At 39.7% G+C, this 16,084-nt stretch overlaps 1 protein-coding gene across 5 annotated transcripts in view; it reads left to right on the top strand.

Annotated features, from left to right (window-relative positions):
- Positions 1–16,084, top strand: part of DIAPH2 (diaphanous related formin 2) — a 372,666-nt gene that overhangs the window by 313,157 nt on the left and 43,425 nt on the right. For all 5 annotated transcript variants that reach the window (XM_070759878.1, XM_070759879.1, XM_070759876.1 and 2 more), the window contains one exon: positions 4,921–5,056. In XM_070759878.1, coding sequence (XP_070615979.1) covers positions 4,921–5,056 — 136 coding nt within the window. The remainder of the gene's footprint in view (positions 1–4,920; positions 5,057–16,084) is intronic.

The following is a 16,084-nucleotide window of genomic DNA, read 5'->3' as shown; positions in this document are numbered from 1 at the left end:
ACACAACATTATGTATTTGTGATTGTATTTTGATACTATTGTATTTATGCCGTTTGTTAGCCACTCTGAATCCGCTTTGGAATGAGCAGCATATAAATACAATAAATAAATAAATATTACCACATTATTGTGGCTGATCACAATCTGACAGATGTCTAGACTGGACCTGACATTCTTCTTCACCTACTGAATCCTTCCCAAGGACCAGGGATAGGCAGATGTGTGGTTTAATATTATTAAAAGCATTGTTGCACAGGGTATAAGCGGTTCCAATTATTAGTAGTAGTACAAATGGAGTTTGAATTGATTAGCAAACATCAGAGAAGGCTTTCAGAACTACAGTTGGCCTTGATTGTAATTGCACATCTACCTTGCAAATAACCGCATGCTTCAAAACCAAAAGAGATTGGTGATTTCATAATTTTAATAATTTATCATTGCAGTTCTCGTCTCCGTCAAGGCAGTGTGTGTTTGTCGGACCTGAAAAAATAGCTGTGATGTGTGATAAACTCATTTATGTTTTATTTGTGGCAAAGTGGCAAAATAACAAAGTCAACTTAGTGAATCCTAGTAGAGAATAGAATAGAATAACAGAGTTGGAAGGGACCTTGTTTATTTATTTGTTTTGTTTGTTTTGTTATGTACATATTAGTGATATACAGTGATCCCTCGTTTTTCGCGAGGGATATGCTCCAAGACCACCCATGAAAAATGAAAGGAAATATATTTTTTAATGTATTTAACGAGTATTTGGACTTTTAAAACTCACCCTTTGCATTAAACAGTCATTCTATATTTTTTCTTAGCTTGAGTTACATGTGATACCCTACCAATTTATTTAATAGAGTGCAGTAGTACTGTAGAAGAATTTTATGAATTTTTAGTGCATTTAAAATTTCAATCGATTGAATGGATTTAAGCTCCCTTTGAAAACCCGTGAAGTAGCGAATCCGCAAAGGATGAACCGCAAAGTAGTGAGGGATTACTGTACAAAGATATAATATTAGAAGACCTTGGAGGTCTTACAATCCAATTCCCTGCTTAGGCAGGAATTCCTATACCACTTCAGACAAATGCTTATCCAATCAATCTCCCCTTAAAAACTTCCAGTGTTGGAACTTTCACAACTTCTGGAGGCAAGTTATTCCACTGATCAATTGTTCTAACTGTCAGGAAATTTCTCTTTAGTTCTAAGTTCTTTTTAGTTCTAAAATAAGAGGACATTTAAATCTTGTTTTACCACTCTGTTCAAAGTCCTTCTTACCATGCAAATTGTCTTAAAAACCTAATTTCTCAAGCAAAAGATTCATTTCTTCCTTCAATTAAGTCAGATGAAGTTTCAGACAGAGTTCACATTGAAAATAAAAGATGATATTTTTGTCTTAAAAGTGACAGTTAACTGTTCCTAAAAACGGTGTTATTTTAATTTCATTTCCCTTCCATCCAATTACTTTGTTTTTTAGGTGAGTCAGTAACTTCAGTAACCTTCCTTCCTTAGACAGTTTTTGTTCATTTATTATTATTATTATTTGCATGACAAATCTGCCACAAAGTTTTTTTTCCTTTCTTTTGTTTTTCATTTAGTCTTTTTTTTTCTCCAGGTGCCTTATTAGAAAGTGAAAAATTACCATATTATTATATATACTTTCATCATCTCTTTTTATTGTTAACCTGCAGAAATCAGTTGCCATAACAGAAGACATGCTAACTGGATCGACTTAATGCAATTTATTGTCTCTTGTTTTTTTTCCAGCATCTGTGATTTGTATTTTTTGTAGTTATAATTGAGGTTTTTTTAACAGACAGACCGAAGACACAGAGACAAATAACCATCCATCATGGACACACACAGACATATAAAACTTTTGAAAACTCTGACTGCAGAATTGCAACTGTCTATTCTTATCCCAAAGCATAGTACCAAAAGCTAATCTTCTCATTAACATGCTTCAATTAACAGTTAATTAGCATCTTCCAGCATTAATCTTCTACCCAAACCAGGAAAATCAAATTCTGTTTCTGCTGCTATAGAAAAATTAAACAAATTTGCAGAGACTTTATGCTGTCAACAAAACAAAACAAAAACATTTTTTAAATATTTATCAACATAAAATGAATATCAGAAAATGTATTAACCTGGGGTTTCTTTTTTTATTTTTGTATACAATGTGTAGAATTTATTATATATTCACTCTAATGGATTTCATTTTTTTTACTTTTCCTGGGGGAAAAAAATCAGTATTTATTATGGATTTATACAATTAACAGTGCACATTTAATTTCCGCAGAAAATGAGGAGCTGCTTTGAAGGAGCACTTGCTGTCACCCGGTTACGCTAAAGAACAAAATGGGCTAATGAAAAAAATTCCTTTTCTCGTTGTTCCTTATCTTTAAAGAAGAAAAATATGAAATGAATGGGCAGATAAGGATGTCATCTGGCTTTTTTAAAAAAAAATGGAAACGCTCCTCGTTTTTATTGACTGTATACGCACATCCAAATATTAGTTTTCAGCCTTTGTTCATCCGCTCTCATGCCTTTTCTATCCAGGGAGAGTCAGTATGCTGACTTCATATGCCAGGGATAGAAACATAGAAACATAGAAGACTGATGGCAGAAAAAGACCTCATGGTCCATCTAGTCTGCCCTTATACTATTTCCTGTATTTTATCTTAGGATGGATCTATGTTTATCCCAGGCATGTTTCAATTCAGTTACTGTGGATTTACCAACCAGGTCTGCTGGGAGTTTGTTCCAAGGATCTACTACCCTTTCAGTAAAATAATATTTTCTCATGTTGCCTTTGATCTTTCCCCCAACTAACTTCAGATTGTGTCCCCTTGTTCTTGTGTTCACTTTCCTATTAAAAACACTTCCCTCCTGGACCTTATTTAACCCTTTAACATATTTAAATGTTTCGACCATGTCCCCCCTTTTCCTTCTGTCCTCCAGACTATACAGATTGAGTTCATGAAGTTTTTCCTGATAGGTTTTATGCTTAAGACCTTCCACCATTCTTGTAGCCCGTCTTTGGACCCGTTCAATTTTGTCAATATCTTTTTGTAGGTGAGGTCTCCAGAACTGAACACAGTATTCCAGATGTGGTCTCACCAGCGCTCTATATAAGGGGATCACAATCTCCCTCTTCCTGCTTGTTATACTTCTAACTATGCAGCCAAGCATCCTTCTTGCTTTTCCTACCGCCCGACCACACTGCTCACCCATTTTGAGACTGTCAGAAATCACTACCCCTAAATCCTTCTCTTCTGAAGTTTTTGCTAACACAGAACTGCCAATGCAATACTCAGATTGAGGATTCCTTTTCCCCAAGTGCATTATTTTACATTTGGAAACATTAAACTGCTCAAAATCAGAGCACCATAAACCATTGTTGTTGTTGTTGTTTTGCTGCTGCTGCTGCTGCTGCTGCTGCTGCTGTTGTTGTTGTTGTTATTATTATTATTATTATTATTATTATTATTATTATTATGTCAATACAAAACAGCGTACAAGATCACTATGCTGGATTTCGTATTTCATCATCAGTCAGGCGTTCCCAAGCACCTAGGACTGCATGATATAGCGGCAAATTATGTTTGCCGATCCCAGTAAAGCAGCCTTTTACAATTGACAGATGGAGATTTTGCCCATTCCGGTGGTTTTCAAATGTCCGCTGAGATCCTTTGGTACTGCACCCAGCGTGCCAAGGACCACTGGGACCACTTTCACTGGCTTATGCCAGAGTCGTTGCAGCTCGATTTTTAGATCTTCGTATTTCACTAATTTCTCTAAGTTGCTTCTCCTCAATTCTGCGGTCTCCTGGGATTTAATTTATTTTTTATTATTTTTTATTTTTTTTAAAAAAAATAAATCTCAATAGTTCTTTATCGTCTTTTTATCCAATAGAGTTTGTTAATCATAGCCCTCACTTTGCTCAGATCTGTTTGTGTAACCAAAAGACGTGAAGCACATCCTGTGGAATTGGTAGAAATCATTTTTTGCAGGCTTTTTGATTGATCAAAATGACAACAACCCCAAAAGACTTCTTTGACAAGTGGGCAGTGGGCACAACATTTGTCTAACTTGCCCAAGGCAGTTTTGGAAACAGTCATTTGCAAAGTGCTGGAAGGTTGTTGAAAAAGTAAAACACAACAAAAGCAAAAAAAATTGTTAAGGTTGATGATGGCCAGTGCCAGCAAAAGTTTATGAAGTTTAAGAAGTTCAAGATTAAACGCTTGCCTCATTATTGTTTTGCTATCCCTTATATTCGTTTTGGAAGGTAAAAAGTTGTTAGGTACAGTGATACCTCGTCTTACAAACGCCTCGTCATACAAACTTTTCAAGATACAAACCCGGGGTTTATGAATTTTTTTGCCTCTTCTTACATACTATTTTCACCTTACAAACCCATCGCCACCGCTGGGATGCCCTGCCTCCGGACTTCCGTTGCCGTTTTTGCACTGCTGGATTCCCTTGAGGCTCGCCTCCATGAGAAACCCCACCTCCGTACTTCCGTGTTTTCGTGATGTTGCAGGGGAATCCCAGCAGCGCAAAAGTGGGCGCTTTGCTGGCAACAGAAGTCTGGAGGTGTGGTTTCCCAGTGAAGGGAGCCTCAGTGAAATCGCAGCATCGCAAAAACACGGAAGTCCGGAGGTGGGGTTTCCCATGGAGGGGAGCCTCAGGGGAATCCCAGCAGCGCAAAAACGGGCGCTTCGGCTGGCAAAAGGGATGAGTTTTGGGCTTGCACGCATTAATTACTTTTCCATTGATTCCTATGGGAAACATGGTTTCGTCTTACAAACTTTTCACCTTAAGAACCTCGTCCCGGAACCAATTAAGACAAGGTATCACTGTACTTGGCTTCTAATTCCTCTCCATTTCCTCTGCCTAAGCAACTCCTATGTTTTCTGTGATTAATGCAGGAAGCGTTGAAGGAAAACCATAAAAGAAGAGAAATGGAGGAGAAGAGCAAGAGAGCCAGGCTTGCCAAAGAAAAAGCAGAACACGAAAAATTGGAACGGCAGAAGAAGAAAAAGCAGCTGATTGACATGAATAAAGGTAAAGTGACGTGGATGGAACAAGGTTTGCGAGCTCAGTAAATTTATTTATTTATTTATTTATTTATTTATTGGATTTGTATGCCGACCCTCTCCGGAGACTCGGGGCGGCTAACGGTGACAATAAAACAGTGTACAATAGTAATTTGGTATTAGAAATGATTAAAAATCCATTAATATAAAAACCAAACATACATGCATACATACCATGCATAGAATTGTAAAGGCCTAGGGGGAAAGAGGATCTCAATTCCCCCATGCCTGGCGGCAGAGGTGGGTTTAAAGTCGTTTACGAAAGGCAAGGAGGGTGGGGGCAGTTCTAATCTCTGGGGGGAGTTGGTTCCAGAGGGCCGGGGCCGCCACAGAGAAGGCTCTTCCCCTGGGTCCCGCCAGGCGACATTGCCACTAAACTCCAGTGAAATCTCTCACGAGGACATATGGGACCATGAGATTTCAGCTTTTTTTGCTTCTGCGAATGCGCAGAAGGGCAAAAAATGCCAACATTTCACAGTTGCGCACATCCTTGTGTGAGATTTCACTTCCTGCGCATATACAGGAAGCAAATCTTGCACCAGATGTTTGCACCCAACTCCCACAACTGCGACCACCACCTGCTCAGAGACATACAAAGATAAGTGCAGCCCTTCACTGCGCCACTCCCGTTCGGGAAGTGTATCAAAACCTGGTCCAGCTGGTTGGCCTGGGGCCCGAGTTGTCACTGACTTCTAAAGGTGTTGGACATGGTAAGAAGATGCTTCCATCCCTGTACTGTGCACACCTAGATTCCGGCTGATTTGTTAATTTGATACATTGCATTTATCAAATGTTATTTAGTAAGGAAAACTTTATATGGCTGTTCAACTCAGTCTCGAAGAGACAAGGAGCACTCTGCAGACCTCCCAAACCCTCTGCACACCCCATTTTCACGTGGGGTGGGGCTTCGGGAGTACAAAAAGGGCTGTATTCAACATTTACACCCTCTTTTAGGAAAGAAAAAAATGTGTCTACTACTCCCAAAAAAATATGGTATACAGTGGTACCTCTACTTACGAACTTAATTCGTTCCGTGACCAGGTTCTTAACTAGAAAAGTTTGTAAGAAGAAGCATAGGAATCAGCGTAAAAGCAAATAAGGTGTGCAATTGGGGAAACCACAGGGAGGGTGGAGGCCCTGTTTCCTCCTAGGAGATTCCTAGAGAGGCCCCACGGGGGCTTCTCCCCGACTTTTCTGGCCCTGTTTTCCCCCAAGAGATTCCTAGAGAGGCCCCACGGAGGCTTCTCCCTGACTTTTCCGGTCCTGTTTCCTCCCAGGAGATTCCTAGAGAGGCCCCACAGAGGCTTCTCCCTGCCTTTGCATGCCTGTTTCCTCCCAGGAGATTCCTAGAGAGGCCCCACGGAGGCTTCTCCATGCCTTTTTCGGCTCTGTTTCTTCCCAGGAGATTCCTAGAAAGGCCCCATAGAGGCTTCTCCCTGCCTTTGCATGCCTGTTTCCTCCCAGGAGATTCCTAGAGAGGCCCCACGGAGGCTTCTCCCCGCCTTTTCCGGTTACTGTTTCGGAGGCTCGGGTTTGTAAGTGGAAAATGGTTCTTGAGAAGAGGCAAAAAAAAATCTTGAACACCCGGATCTTATCTAGAAAAGTTCTTAAGTAGAGGTGTTTGTAGGTAGAGGTACCACTGTATATTTATGAGCTGCAACATCTGGGTTTAGCTGCCAGCTTCGGTGCCGATTGACAATTGGATATGATAATGGAAGCCACACTACACTTGCTGGGTAACTGAACTGCCACTATATTGTGCATGAGGGCATTCGCTGAAACAGGGTACGAGGAGGAAAGCAGTGGAAGGAACCAATAGGCTCTTAATATCTCTGCTTTGCAGAGTTTGCACAGGAATGTTGAAATGCATTCTCTTTCTTCTCCGTCCCATCGGATTTCCGAAACCGAGAAGAGAGATGACACAAATATGAATGAGATTGAATGAGAGATTACTTCACTCCGCAGTTAGCTGGTCCTTCTCTCTGTGATCATTTCAGTTCCGTGGCCAAGCACACCTTAATCCATCCCAATCATAAAACACATAAAAATGCACCGTGTATGACTGCAGCTTGTTCTTTTTCTACCCAGTGAGCAAATCTGATGGGATTCGGTCCGAGGGGATGGAGAAAAAAAAAGAAATAGCATTTTTTTCTCTCTTGACAAATATTATACAAGATGCCAAGGTATATTAGTTGTGTATCAGAATAAATCAGATAATGAGTGTGAATTGAGGTAGTGGGACTCCTTAGGGCTTCATCCAATCACTTGTATCCTACAATAAAATCAGCATAGGTTGTTATTTTGGGTTTGTTTTTTTTAAGGTACATCTTTAGTTTGTAATCTATTATTCAGCAGGGCAATTAGTGCTGGGTTATTTTAAGAGGGGGTTAGCTTCTAAAAAAAATTGAAGGTATGTTTTTGCATTCCAGCTTTCCTGCAGTAAGTCTTTATATTTGATAGCTTCAGCAAAGTTACACTCACATTTTTTTCTCTTCTAGTTCTAAATTAATTATGTGCAGATCCCTCCAACAATTGAAAGGAAATTTAAGGCTAGATTGAAAAGGAATCCTCAATCTGAGTATTGCATTGGCAGTTCCGTGTTAGCAAAAACTTCAGAAGAGAAGGATTTAGAGGTAGTGATTTCTGACAGTCTCAAAATGGGTGAGCAGTGTGGCCGGGCGGTAGGAAAAGCAAGTAGGATGCTTGGCTGCATAGCTAGAGGTATAACAAGCAGGAAGAGGGAGATTGTGATCCCCTTATATAGAGCGCTGGTGAGACCACATTTGGAATGCTGTGTTCAGTCCTGGAGACCTCACCTACAAAAAGATATTGACAAAATTGAACGGGTCCAAAGACGGGCTACAAGAATGGTGGAAGGTCTTAAGCATAAAACATATCAGGAAAGACTTCATGAACTCAATCTGTATAGTCTGGAGGACAGAAGGAAAAGGGGGGACATGATCAAAACATTTAAATATGTTAAAGGGTTAAATAAGATTCAGGAGGGAAGTGTTTTTAATAGGAAAGTGAACACAAGAAAAAGGGGCACAATCTGAGGTTAGCTGGGGGAAAGATCAAAAGTAACGTGAGAAAATATTATTTCACTGAAAGAGTAGTAGATCCTTGGAACAAACTTCCAGCAGACGTGGTTGGTAAATCCACAGTAACTGAATTTAAACATGCCTGGGATAAACATATATCCATTGTAAGATAAAATACAGGAAATAGTATAAGGGCAGACTAGATGGACCATGAGGTCTTTTTCTGCCGTCAGTCTTCTATGTTTCTATGTTTCTATCACATTTTGCCACGTGTATTTCCTTGCTCATTCAAGTTCTGACCACTTCCCCTAGTTCCTTCCATATACTCCGCACTCCATCCACATTATTTTATTTTATTTATTTATTTGTGTTGTCATGTACATAAAAACACTTCCCTCCTGGACCTTATTTAACCCTTTAAATGTTTCGATCATGTCCCCCCTTTTCCTTCTGTCCTCCAGACTATACAGATTGAGTTCATTAAGTCTTTCCTGATACGTTTTATGCTTAAGATCTTCTACCATTCTTGTAGCCCGTATTTGGGCTACAAAAATTGTGGAAGGTCTTAAGCATAAAATGAAGGATGGAGGCCGTTCAATTTTGTCAATATCTTTTTGTAGGTGAGGTCTCCAGAACTGAACACAGTATTCCAAATGTGGTCTCACCAGCACTCTATATAGCGGGATCATAATATCCCTCTTCCTGCTTGTTATACCTCTAGCTATGCAGCCAAGCATCCTATTTTATGGGCTATGCTTAGGTCGTGTTTAAGGCAACATAGTTCTAAGCTTTCTAAACCTAGGATTGTAAGTCTAGTTGCGTATGGTATTCTGTTGCGAGTGGAGGAGTGGAGGGCTCTTCTAGTAAAGTATCTCTGGACGTTTTCTAGGGTTGTTGGGGGCAATATACTGACTTTAAACCGCTTAGAGGGGGCTGTAAAGCACTATGAAGCAGTATATAAATCTAAGTGCTACTGCTATTACTAATTCAGATCACAAGTCAACTGTTTTTCCCCTCTCCACTTTGAATTATGGCAAGAATAATAGAAATGTGTATTGCTGTTACATACTTATTAATTCAAATCTGCATTCAATCCAATACGAATCTATAATCTTATGCGTAACTAAGCTGAGATAACTATTCAGTTATGACATATCTTGCGAGGTACATAAGTATGTGGAATGAAACGAGCCCCCCATCTCACAATTGGCAACAGGCTTTAATGCAATAAATGTATTAGAAAACATTTTGATGCAAATATTACTTAATCGGAAACAATTTACATCTTCATTATCACTGATTACCATGGCAATTAAAATCACCTGTAAACTTAGTGGCATAAGAATAAAAGGAAGAATGAGCTGCCTGGCTTACAATTAGTGTTGAATTAATTGTTTTGAAAGGTATATTAACATTCCCTTAACACAGATGAACATAATAGAGTGAGTTTATTATTGGGGATTGACGGCTATCTGGCATGTCAAGGTATTTCGCCTCGGAAAACACATTAGCATCCAAATAGCTAAATCCTAAGCCCATGTCTATTAATATTCAAAATTGCATTATGTGAAGAGCTTCATTGTACTTCGTGCAGCAGAGTTAATTCTGTTCTTCTGATTAACAATCCAGACTAAAGAGACCCAATTGCTGTTAAAACAGATGAATCCGTCGATTTTAACTTCCCTAGACAGATCTAGGTAACTTATGCAGCTCTGAAATATATGAAGCATCGTTGCAGACTCTTTTATCTGACATCTAAATGCCTTTGTCCTGTTTTGAACGCATGCTTGGACCTCCTTTGATTTCATTGATCATGATAAATTGATTGCAGGAGGGGAAAGAAGTCTTGAAACAGCACAAGGACAAATGATGTTTTGATAGGGTGCTAACATAGAAACATAGAAGACTGACGGCAGAAAAAGACCTCCTGGTCCATCTAGTCTGCCCTTATACTATTTCCTGTATTTTATCTTAGGATGGATATCTGTTTATCCCAGGCATGTTTAAATTCAGTTACTGTGGATTTACCAACCCCGTCTGCTGGAAGTTTGTTCCAAGCATCTACTACTCTTTCAGTAGAATAATATTTTCTCACGCTACTTCTGATCTTGCTCCCAACTAACCTCAGATTGTGCCCCCTGTATATAAAATTAAGTGAGACTAGGATGTCACCATTTCGGCCTTGTTCTGGCCTCATCAGCTAGCCACAACCTTACTGGGATTTGATCCGGCAGCTTCTGCCTGAGAATTAACCTCTAGGCCAACAGATCTGATTCCTTTCAGCTCTGTACCAGGGAAGGGCTATATGTTTTTTTATGTCAATATATATATAAAAAAAACATATAGCCCCTCCCTGGTACAGAGCAGAAAGGGATCAGATCTGGTGGCCTAGAGGTTTGAAGTGAAATCCCAGTAAGGGTATGGCTAGCTGATGATGCCAGAACAAGGCCAAAATAGTGCTATCCAAATCTCCCTTAATTTTAAATATTCAGCAAAAATATGTGAGAATATATAAAAAATCATCGTTCATTTCCCCATATTACTGCTTTCTTAAAAGCATGTCTCTTATACTGCATTCATATGGTTAATTCTGCCAGACAGATAGGACTTCTTTTTGAATTGTTTTACTGATAATTCGTAAAAAGAAAAAAAAAAGTCCTTGGCATATGGTTTCAAATGTTTTAAAACCCAGCTATAATAGAGTTCACCATTCTCATTTTAAAATATTGCATAATCTTTCTCTACAATTCTAGAAAATACTTCAATCTAAATATATGACTGTGTGTAGCAGTGTTTGAAGAATGCACCCTGGCACTTTTAATTTCTTATCTCCAGGGAAACAGGCAAAAAAAATAGATATATGGTAGAAAGTTGAAAATGACAGAAAAGAAGGGGTATGCTTATTTTGATGCTTTTCAGAGGGTACGCAACATTTGCTGACATATTTTTTTATATTGTTGGAGCCAAACAATTTCTTTTTAAAAAATGATGTCCTGTGGCTAACCTTTAGGTGATATTTTTTGTGTTGGCTTCCAGTTCTCTGGTTTCATTTATTTAATGAGCCTAGAATATTGTGAAATAACAAACTCAAGGTACCTCTGTGGTCCTGGAAATTTATGCAAGTTCCTCCCTCCCCTTCTGTCTCTCTCTCTTCCCTTTCTCTCTCTCTTCCCTTTCTCTCTCTCCTCTCTCTTGCTCTCTCTCTCTCTTTCTCTTCTCTCTTTTCTTTCTCTCCTTTCTCTCCTCTATCTTTCCTCTCTTCTCTTTCTCTCACTTCTTTCTCTCTTCTCTTCTCTCTCTTCTCTTTCTCTCTCCTCTCTCTGTCCTCTCTCTTCCCTTTTTCTCTCTCTCCCTCTTCTCTCTCCTCTCTCTCATCTCTTTCTCTTCTTTCTCTCTCTCTTTTTCTCTTCTCTTCCCCCTCTCTTTTCTCTTTCTCTCTCTTATTTCCCTCTTCTCTCTCCTCTTTCTTTCTTCTCTCTCTTTTCTTTCCCTTTACTCTCTCTCTCCTCTCTCTTCTCTTTCTCTCTCTCCTCTCTTTCTTCTCTTCTCTTTCTCTTCTCTCTTTTCTTTCTTATTTAATGAGCCTAGAATATTGTGAAATAACATTATTTTTGAGCAGTATTTATGTGTATGTATATGTGTGTGTGTGTTTATATGTGTGTGTTTGTGTGTGCATGTGTTTTTGAAATTCTGGTTTTCCATTGGGCTGGCTTTTGCATCCCGGGCTTCAGGAAGACTCTCTGAACCCTCTGGAGGGCAAAATGGCCTTTCCCTAGGCCAAAAGTCAGCTGACCAGCGCACACATGCACACTGGAACGTCCATAGGGCAATGTCTCGCATACCCTCCAATATGGCACTGTGTGCCACCTGTTACACGCGTGCCCTACGTTTACTACCATGGGTATAGGGTCTCCTGCGTGGGCGTGGGGTTGGGCAAGATGACCTACCAGATCCCTTCCAACACTGTTAATAATATTGTGTTACAATCTTATCCAAGGCTATCCTCTGCTCAGTATTGTGAACGCAGTCAGTATTTAGTTGTTCATCTATAATTTACTGGGAAGGGAGAAAATATATATATATATATATATATCAAGATGATTACCTATTTTTTTTTCTGTCTAGAGTTGCATAAATTAATTATCCCATAGCTCTGTAAAGTATGTGCCGTATTAATAGGTCACCCTGTGCTCTCAAGCTTTCTGCAAGTTTTCCGCATATATATCCATTTTTGATTAGGACCCAAATCCCAAATTGCCCTTCCCGACTATACTTGTGGTGCTGCGTAATTAACATTTTGTTTGTTTTAAAACATAACGAGGGACCCAGGAGGAGAGCCAGAGGTCCACTCTTGGAGGGTCTCCTTGGAATAACCCTGAACATTTCGACGTAGTTCATTTCTGACTCCCTTCACCCCCCCCCCCCCCCAAAAAAGGGAGTCAAGTCTTTTCATTGAAAGAAAGACAATTTATAGGAACCTATCAAATATTTTCTAATCTTCCAGTTTCCTTCATGTTCAACAGTCCTGTTTAAAAATACTGTATTTGCATCAAACAATAAGTATAGAGATCTATATCCAGATTTGTGCAGATTCAAGGATATTTTATATAACTGTAGTTTTTGAAAACAGTGTGATTGAATCTCTTCTCCATTATCCACTCCCTCTTCTCTTGGGGAGATGTGTTTGGAAAATGCAGTCTCTTTCCACTGTCCAGCCAAACCGGTTCTTGTTTTAACACCCAATACAGTTTAAACCCAAAATATATTTTAATACCAAAGACCCGGGGTGGCGCAGCAGGTAGAGTGCTGTACTGCAAGCCACTGAAGCTGACTGTAGATCTGTAGGTCAGCAGTTCAAATCTCATCACAGGCTGAAGGTTGACTCAGCCTGCCATCCTTCCGAGGTGGGTAAAATGAGGACCCGGATTGTGGGGGCAATATGCTGGCTCTGTTAAAAAGTGCTATTGCTAACATGTTGTAAGCCTCCCTGAGTCTAAGGAGAAGGGCGGCATAAAAATTGAATTAATAAATAAAATAAATAATAAATTGAGATGTAAGAAGGATTCACATCTTTTTACAATCTGAACAGATGTGTGCCTGTTTATGTTAGGGGAGCCTCTCCTATTTTAATGAAAAATATGTTGGTTTTTTTTCTTCTTCCTGGTGTTCTCCACCCCACCCCATAAGGGATCAATATGTTGATTTTTATTTTTAATTGATCCGTTGGTTCATCATCCAGATTATTGCCTGAATGTGACGCTACGGGTTGAGAGAAACAATAAGTTATCAACTCTTCATGATCCAAGGCCCCAAAAAATGGTTTTCAAGCCTGACACCTGGTTTCTTTCCCTTTCATTTGTCACCATCTGCTTTGAAGGTTTGCCCGAACTCACCTATGTTTAATATAAAGACATAGAAACATAGAAACATAGAAGTCTGACGGCAGAAAAAGACCTCATGGTCCCTCTAGTCTGCCCTTATACTATTTCCTGTATTTTATCTTACAATGGATATATGTTTATCCCAGGCATGTTTAAATTCAGTTACTGTGGATTTACCAACCACGTCTGCTGGAAGTTTGTTCCAAGGATCTACTACTCTTTCAGTGAAATAATATTTTCTCACGTTGCTTTTGATCTTTCCCCCAACTAACTTCAGATTGTGTCCCCTTGTTCTTGTGTTCACATTCCTATTAAAAACACTTCCCTCCTGGACCTTATTTAACCCTTTAACATATTTAAATGTTTCGATCATGTCCCCCCTTTTCCTTCTGTCCTCCAGACTATACAGATTGAGTTCATTAAGTCTTTCCTGATACGTTTTATGCTTAAGACATTCTCATTTGTCTTACAGTTAATGCCGAAAGTATTATGATTCCTGCTTGACACGGTAATAAATGAGGGGGGAGCTTTCCCCCCCCCCCTATTGTTTAGTTTATCACCGTGTCAATTGGAAATTTCAATACTTTCAGCATTAAGTGTAAGATGAATGAGAATGGTTTTTTTTAAAAAAAATATCAAACAGGGGTGCTTAGCTAAGATTTCTTTTGTGAAATTTGTCAAGGAAATGTTTATCAGTAAATTTGGAACTGAATCTGGACCCCCGATACCAAGGATTAAAAAACCCTGTGTGTGTGTACCATATTTTTCAGAGTATAAGACACACACCTTCGCACCCCCCCCCAAAAAAAAGGGTGAAAATCTAGGTGTGTCTTATATGTAGCCCCACCCAGCCTCTCAAATGGAGCTTTCAGAGGCTGGGAAAATGACCTTTCAAAGGGAGCTTTGCAAGGCTAATATACTTGTTCCAAGCTCTTTGCTAAGGACTCTAGCCAGATGGATGCTGGTAGGAAGATTTTTTTTTCTTATTTTTGTTTCCAAAAACTAAGCTGTGTCTTATACTCCGGTGCATATTATAGTCCCCAAAAATATGGGTATATACTGATTCTTAAACCTTACAACAATTTATTGCCATCAGGTGGACCAGAATACCTCCGGAACTGCCTTCTACCGCATGAATCCCAGTGGCCGATAAGGTCCCACAGAGTTGGCCTTCTCCGGGTCCCGTCGACCAAACAGTGTCATTTGGCGGGCCCCAGGGGAAGAGCCTTCTCTGTGGTGGCCCCGGCCCTCTGGAACCAACTTCCCCCAGAGATTAGAACGGCTCCCACCCTCCTTGTCTTTCGCAAATTACTCAAGACCCACCTATATCGCCAGGCATGGGGGAATTGAGACATCTCCCCTAGGCTTTTATATTTTATGTTTTTGGTATGTATGCGGCATCACGAAGCTTAGTACCGGGAATAATACATGCATTAATGGGAATAAGGAGATCGCTGACCATTTCAATAGCTACTTCTGTTCAGTTTTCTCAAAAGACACCTTACAAAATAATACTATAGAGGGATATAGCATTGCTTCCAGCTGTACGGATTCAGCTCCAGTGATCTTAGAAGCCGATGTCTTAGAAGAACTTGAACGATTAAAGATAAATAAGGCAATGGGTCCAGATGGCATCCACCCCAGAGTTCTTAAAGAACTCAGATCTGTCATTGCTACCCCCCTGACTGATTTATTTAACCAATCCTTGTTAACAGGAGATGTTCCTGAGGATTGGAGAATGGCCAGTGTTGTGCCTATCCACAAGAAGGGCAGTAGAGAAGAAGCTGGTAACTACAGGCCAGTTAGCTTGACATCAGTTGTAGTTAAAATGATGGAGACTCTACTCAAAAAGAGGATAAATCAGCACCTAAAAAACAATAACTTATTGGACCCAAATCAGCATGGCTTTACTGAAGGCAAATCATGTCAGACTAATCTCATTGATTTCTTTGACTATGTCACAAAGGTGTTGGATGAAGGTGGTGCCGTGGATATTGCCTACCTGGACTTCAGCAAAGCCTTTGATACGGTTCCACATAAATTGCTGATAGATAAATTAGTGAAGATTGGACTTAATCCCTGGATAGTTCAATGGATTTGCAGCTGGCTGAAGCGTAGACAACAGAGAGTTATTGTTAATGGCGAGTATTCTGAACAGAGTCAGGTTACAAGCGGTGTGCCACAAGGGTCTGTTCTGGGTCCTCTTCTTTTTAATATGTTTGTGAGTGACATAGGTGAAGGTTTGGTAGGGAAGGTTTGCCTATTTGCCGATGACTCTAAAGTGTGCAATAGGGTTGATATTCCTGGAGGGGTCTGTAATATGGTAAATGATTTAGCTTTACTAGATAAATGGTCAAAGCAATGGAAACTGCAGTTTAATGTTTCCAAATGTAAAATAATGCACTTGGGGAAAAGGAATCCTCAATCTGAGTATTGTATTGGCAGTTCTGTGTTAGCAAATACTTCAAAAGAAAAGGATTTAGGGGTAGTGATTTCTGACAGTTTCAAAATGGGTGAACAGTGCAGTCAGGCGGTAGGGAAAGCAAGTAGGATGCTTGGCTGCATAGCTAGAGG

Source organism: Erythrolamprus reginae, chromosome 8 (genome assembly GCF_031021105.1).
Source record: "Erythrolamprus reginae isolate rEryReg1 chromosome 8, rEryReg1.hap1, whole genome shotgun sequence".
Classification (NCBI taxonomy): domain Eukaryota; kingdom Metazoa; phylum Chordata; class Lepidosauria; order Squamata; family Dipsadidae; genus Erythrolamprus; species Erythrolamprus reginae.
Note: the sequence above shows the minus strand (reverse complement) of the source record. Positions and strands in the feature narration are given on the sequence as shown.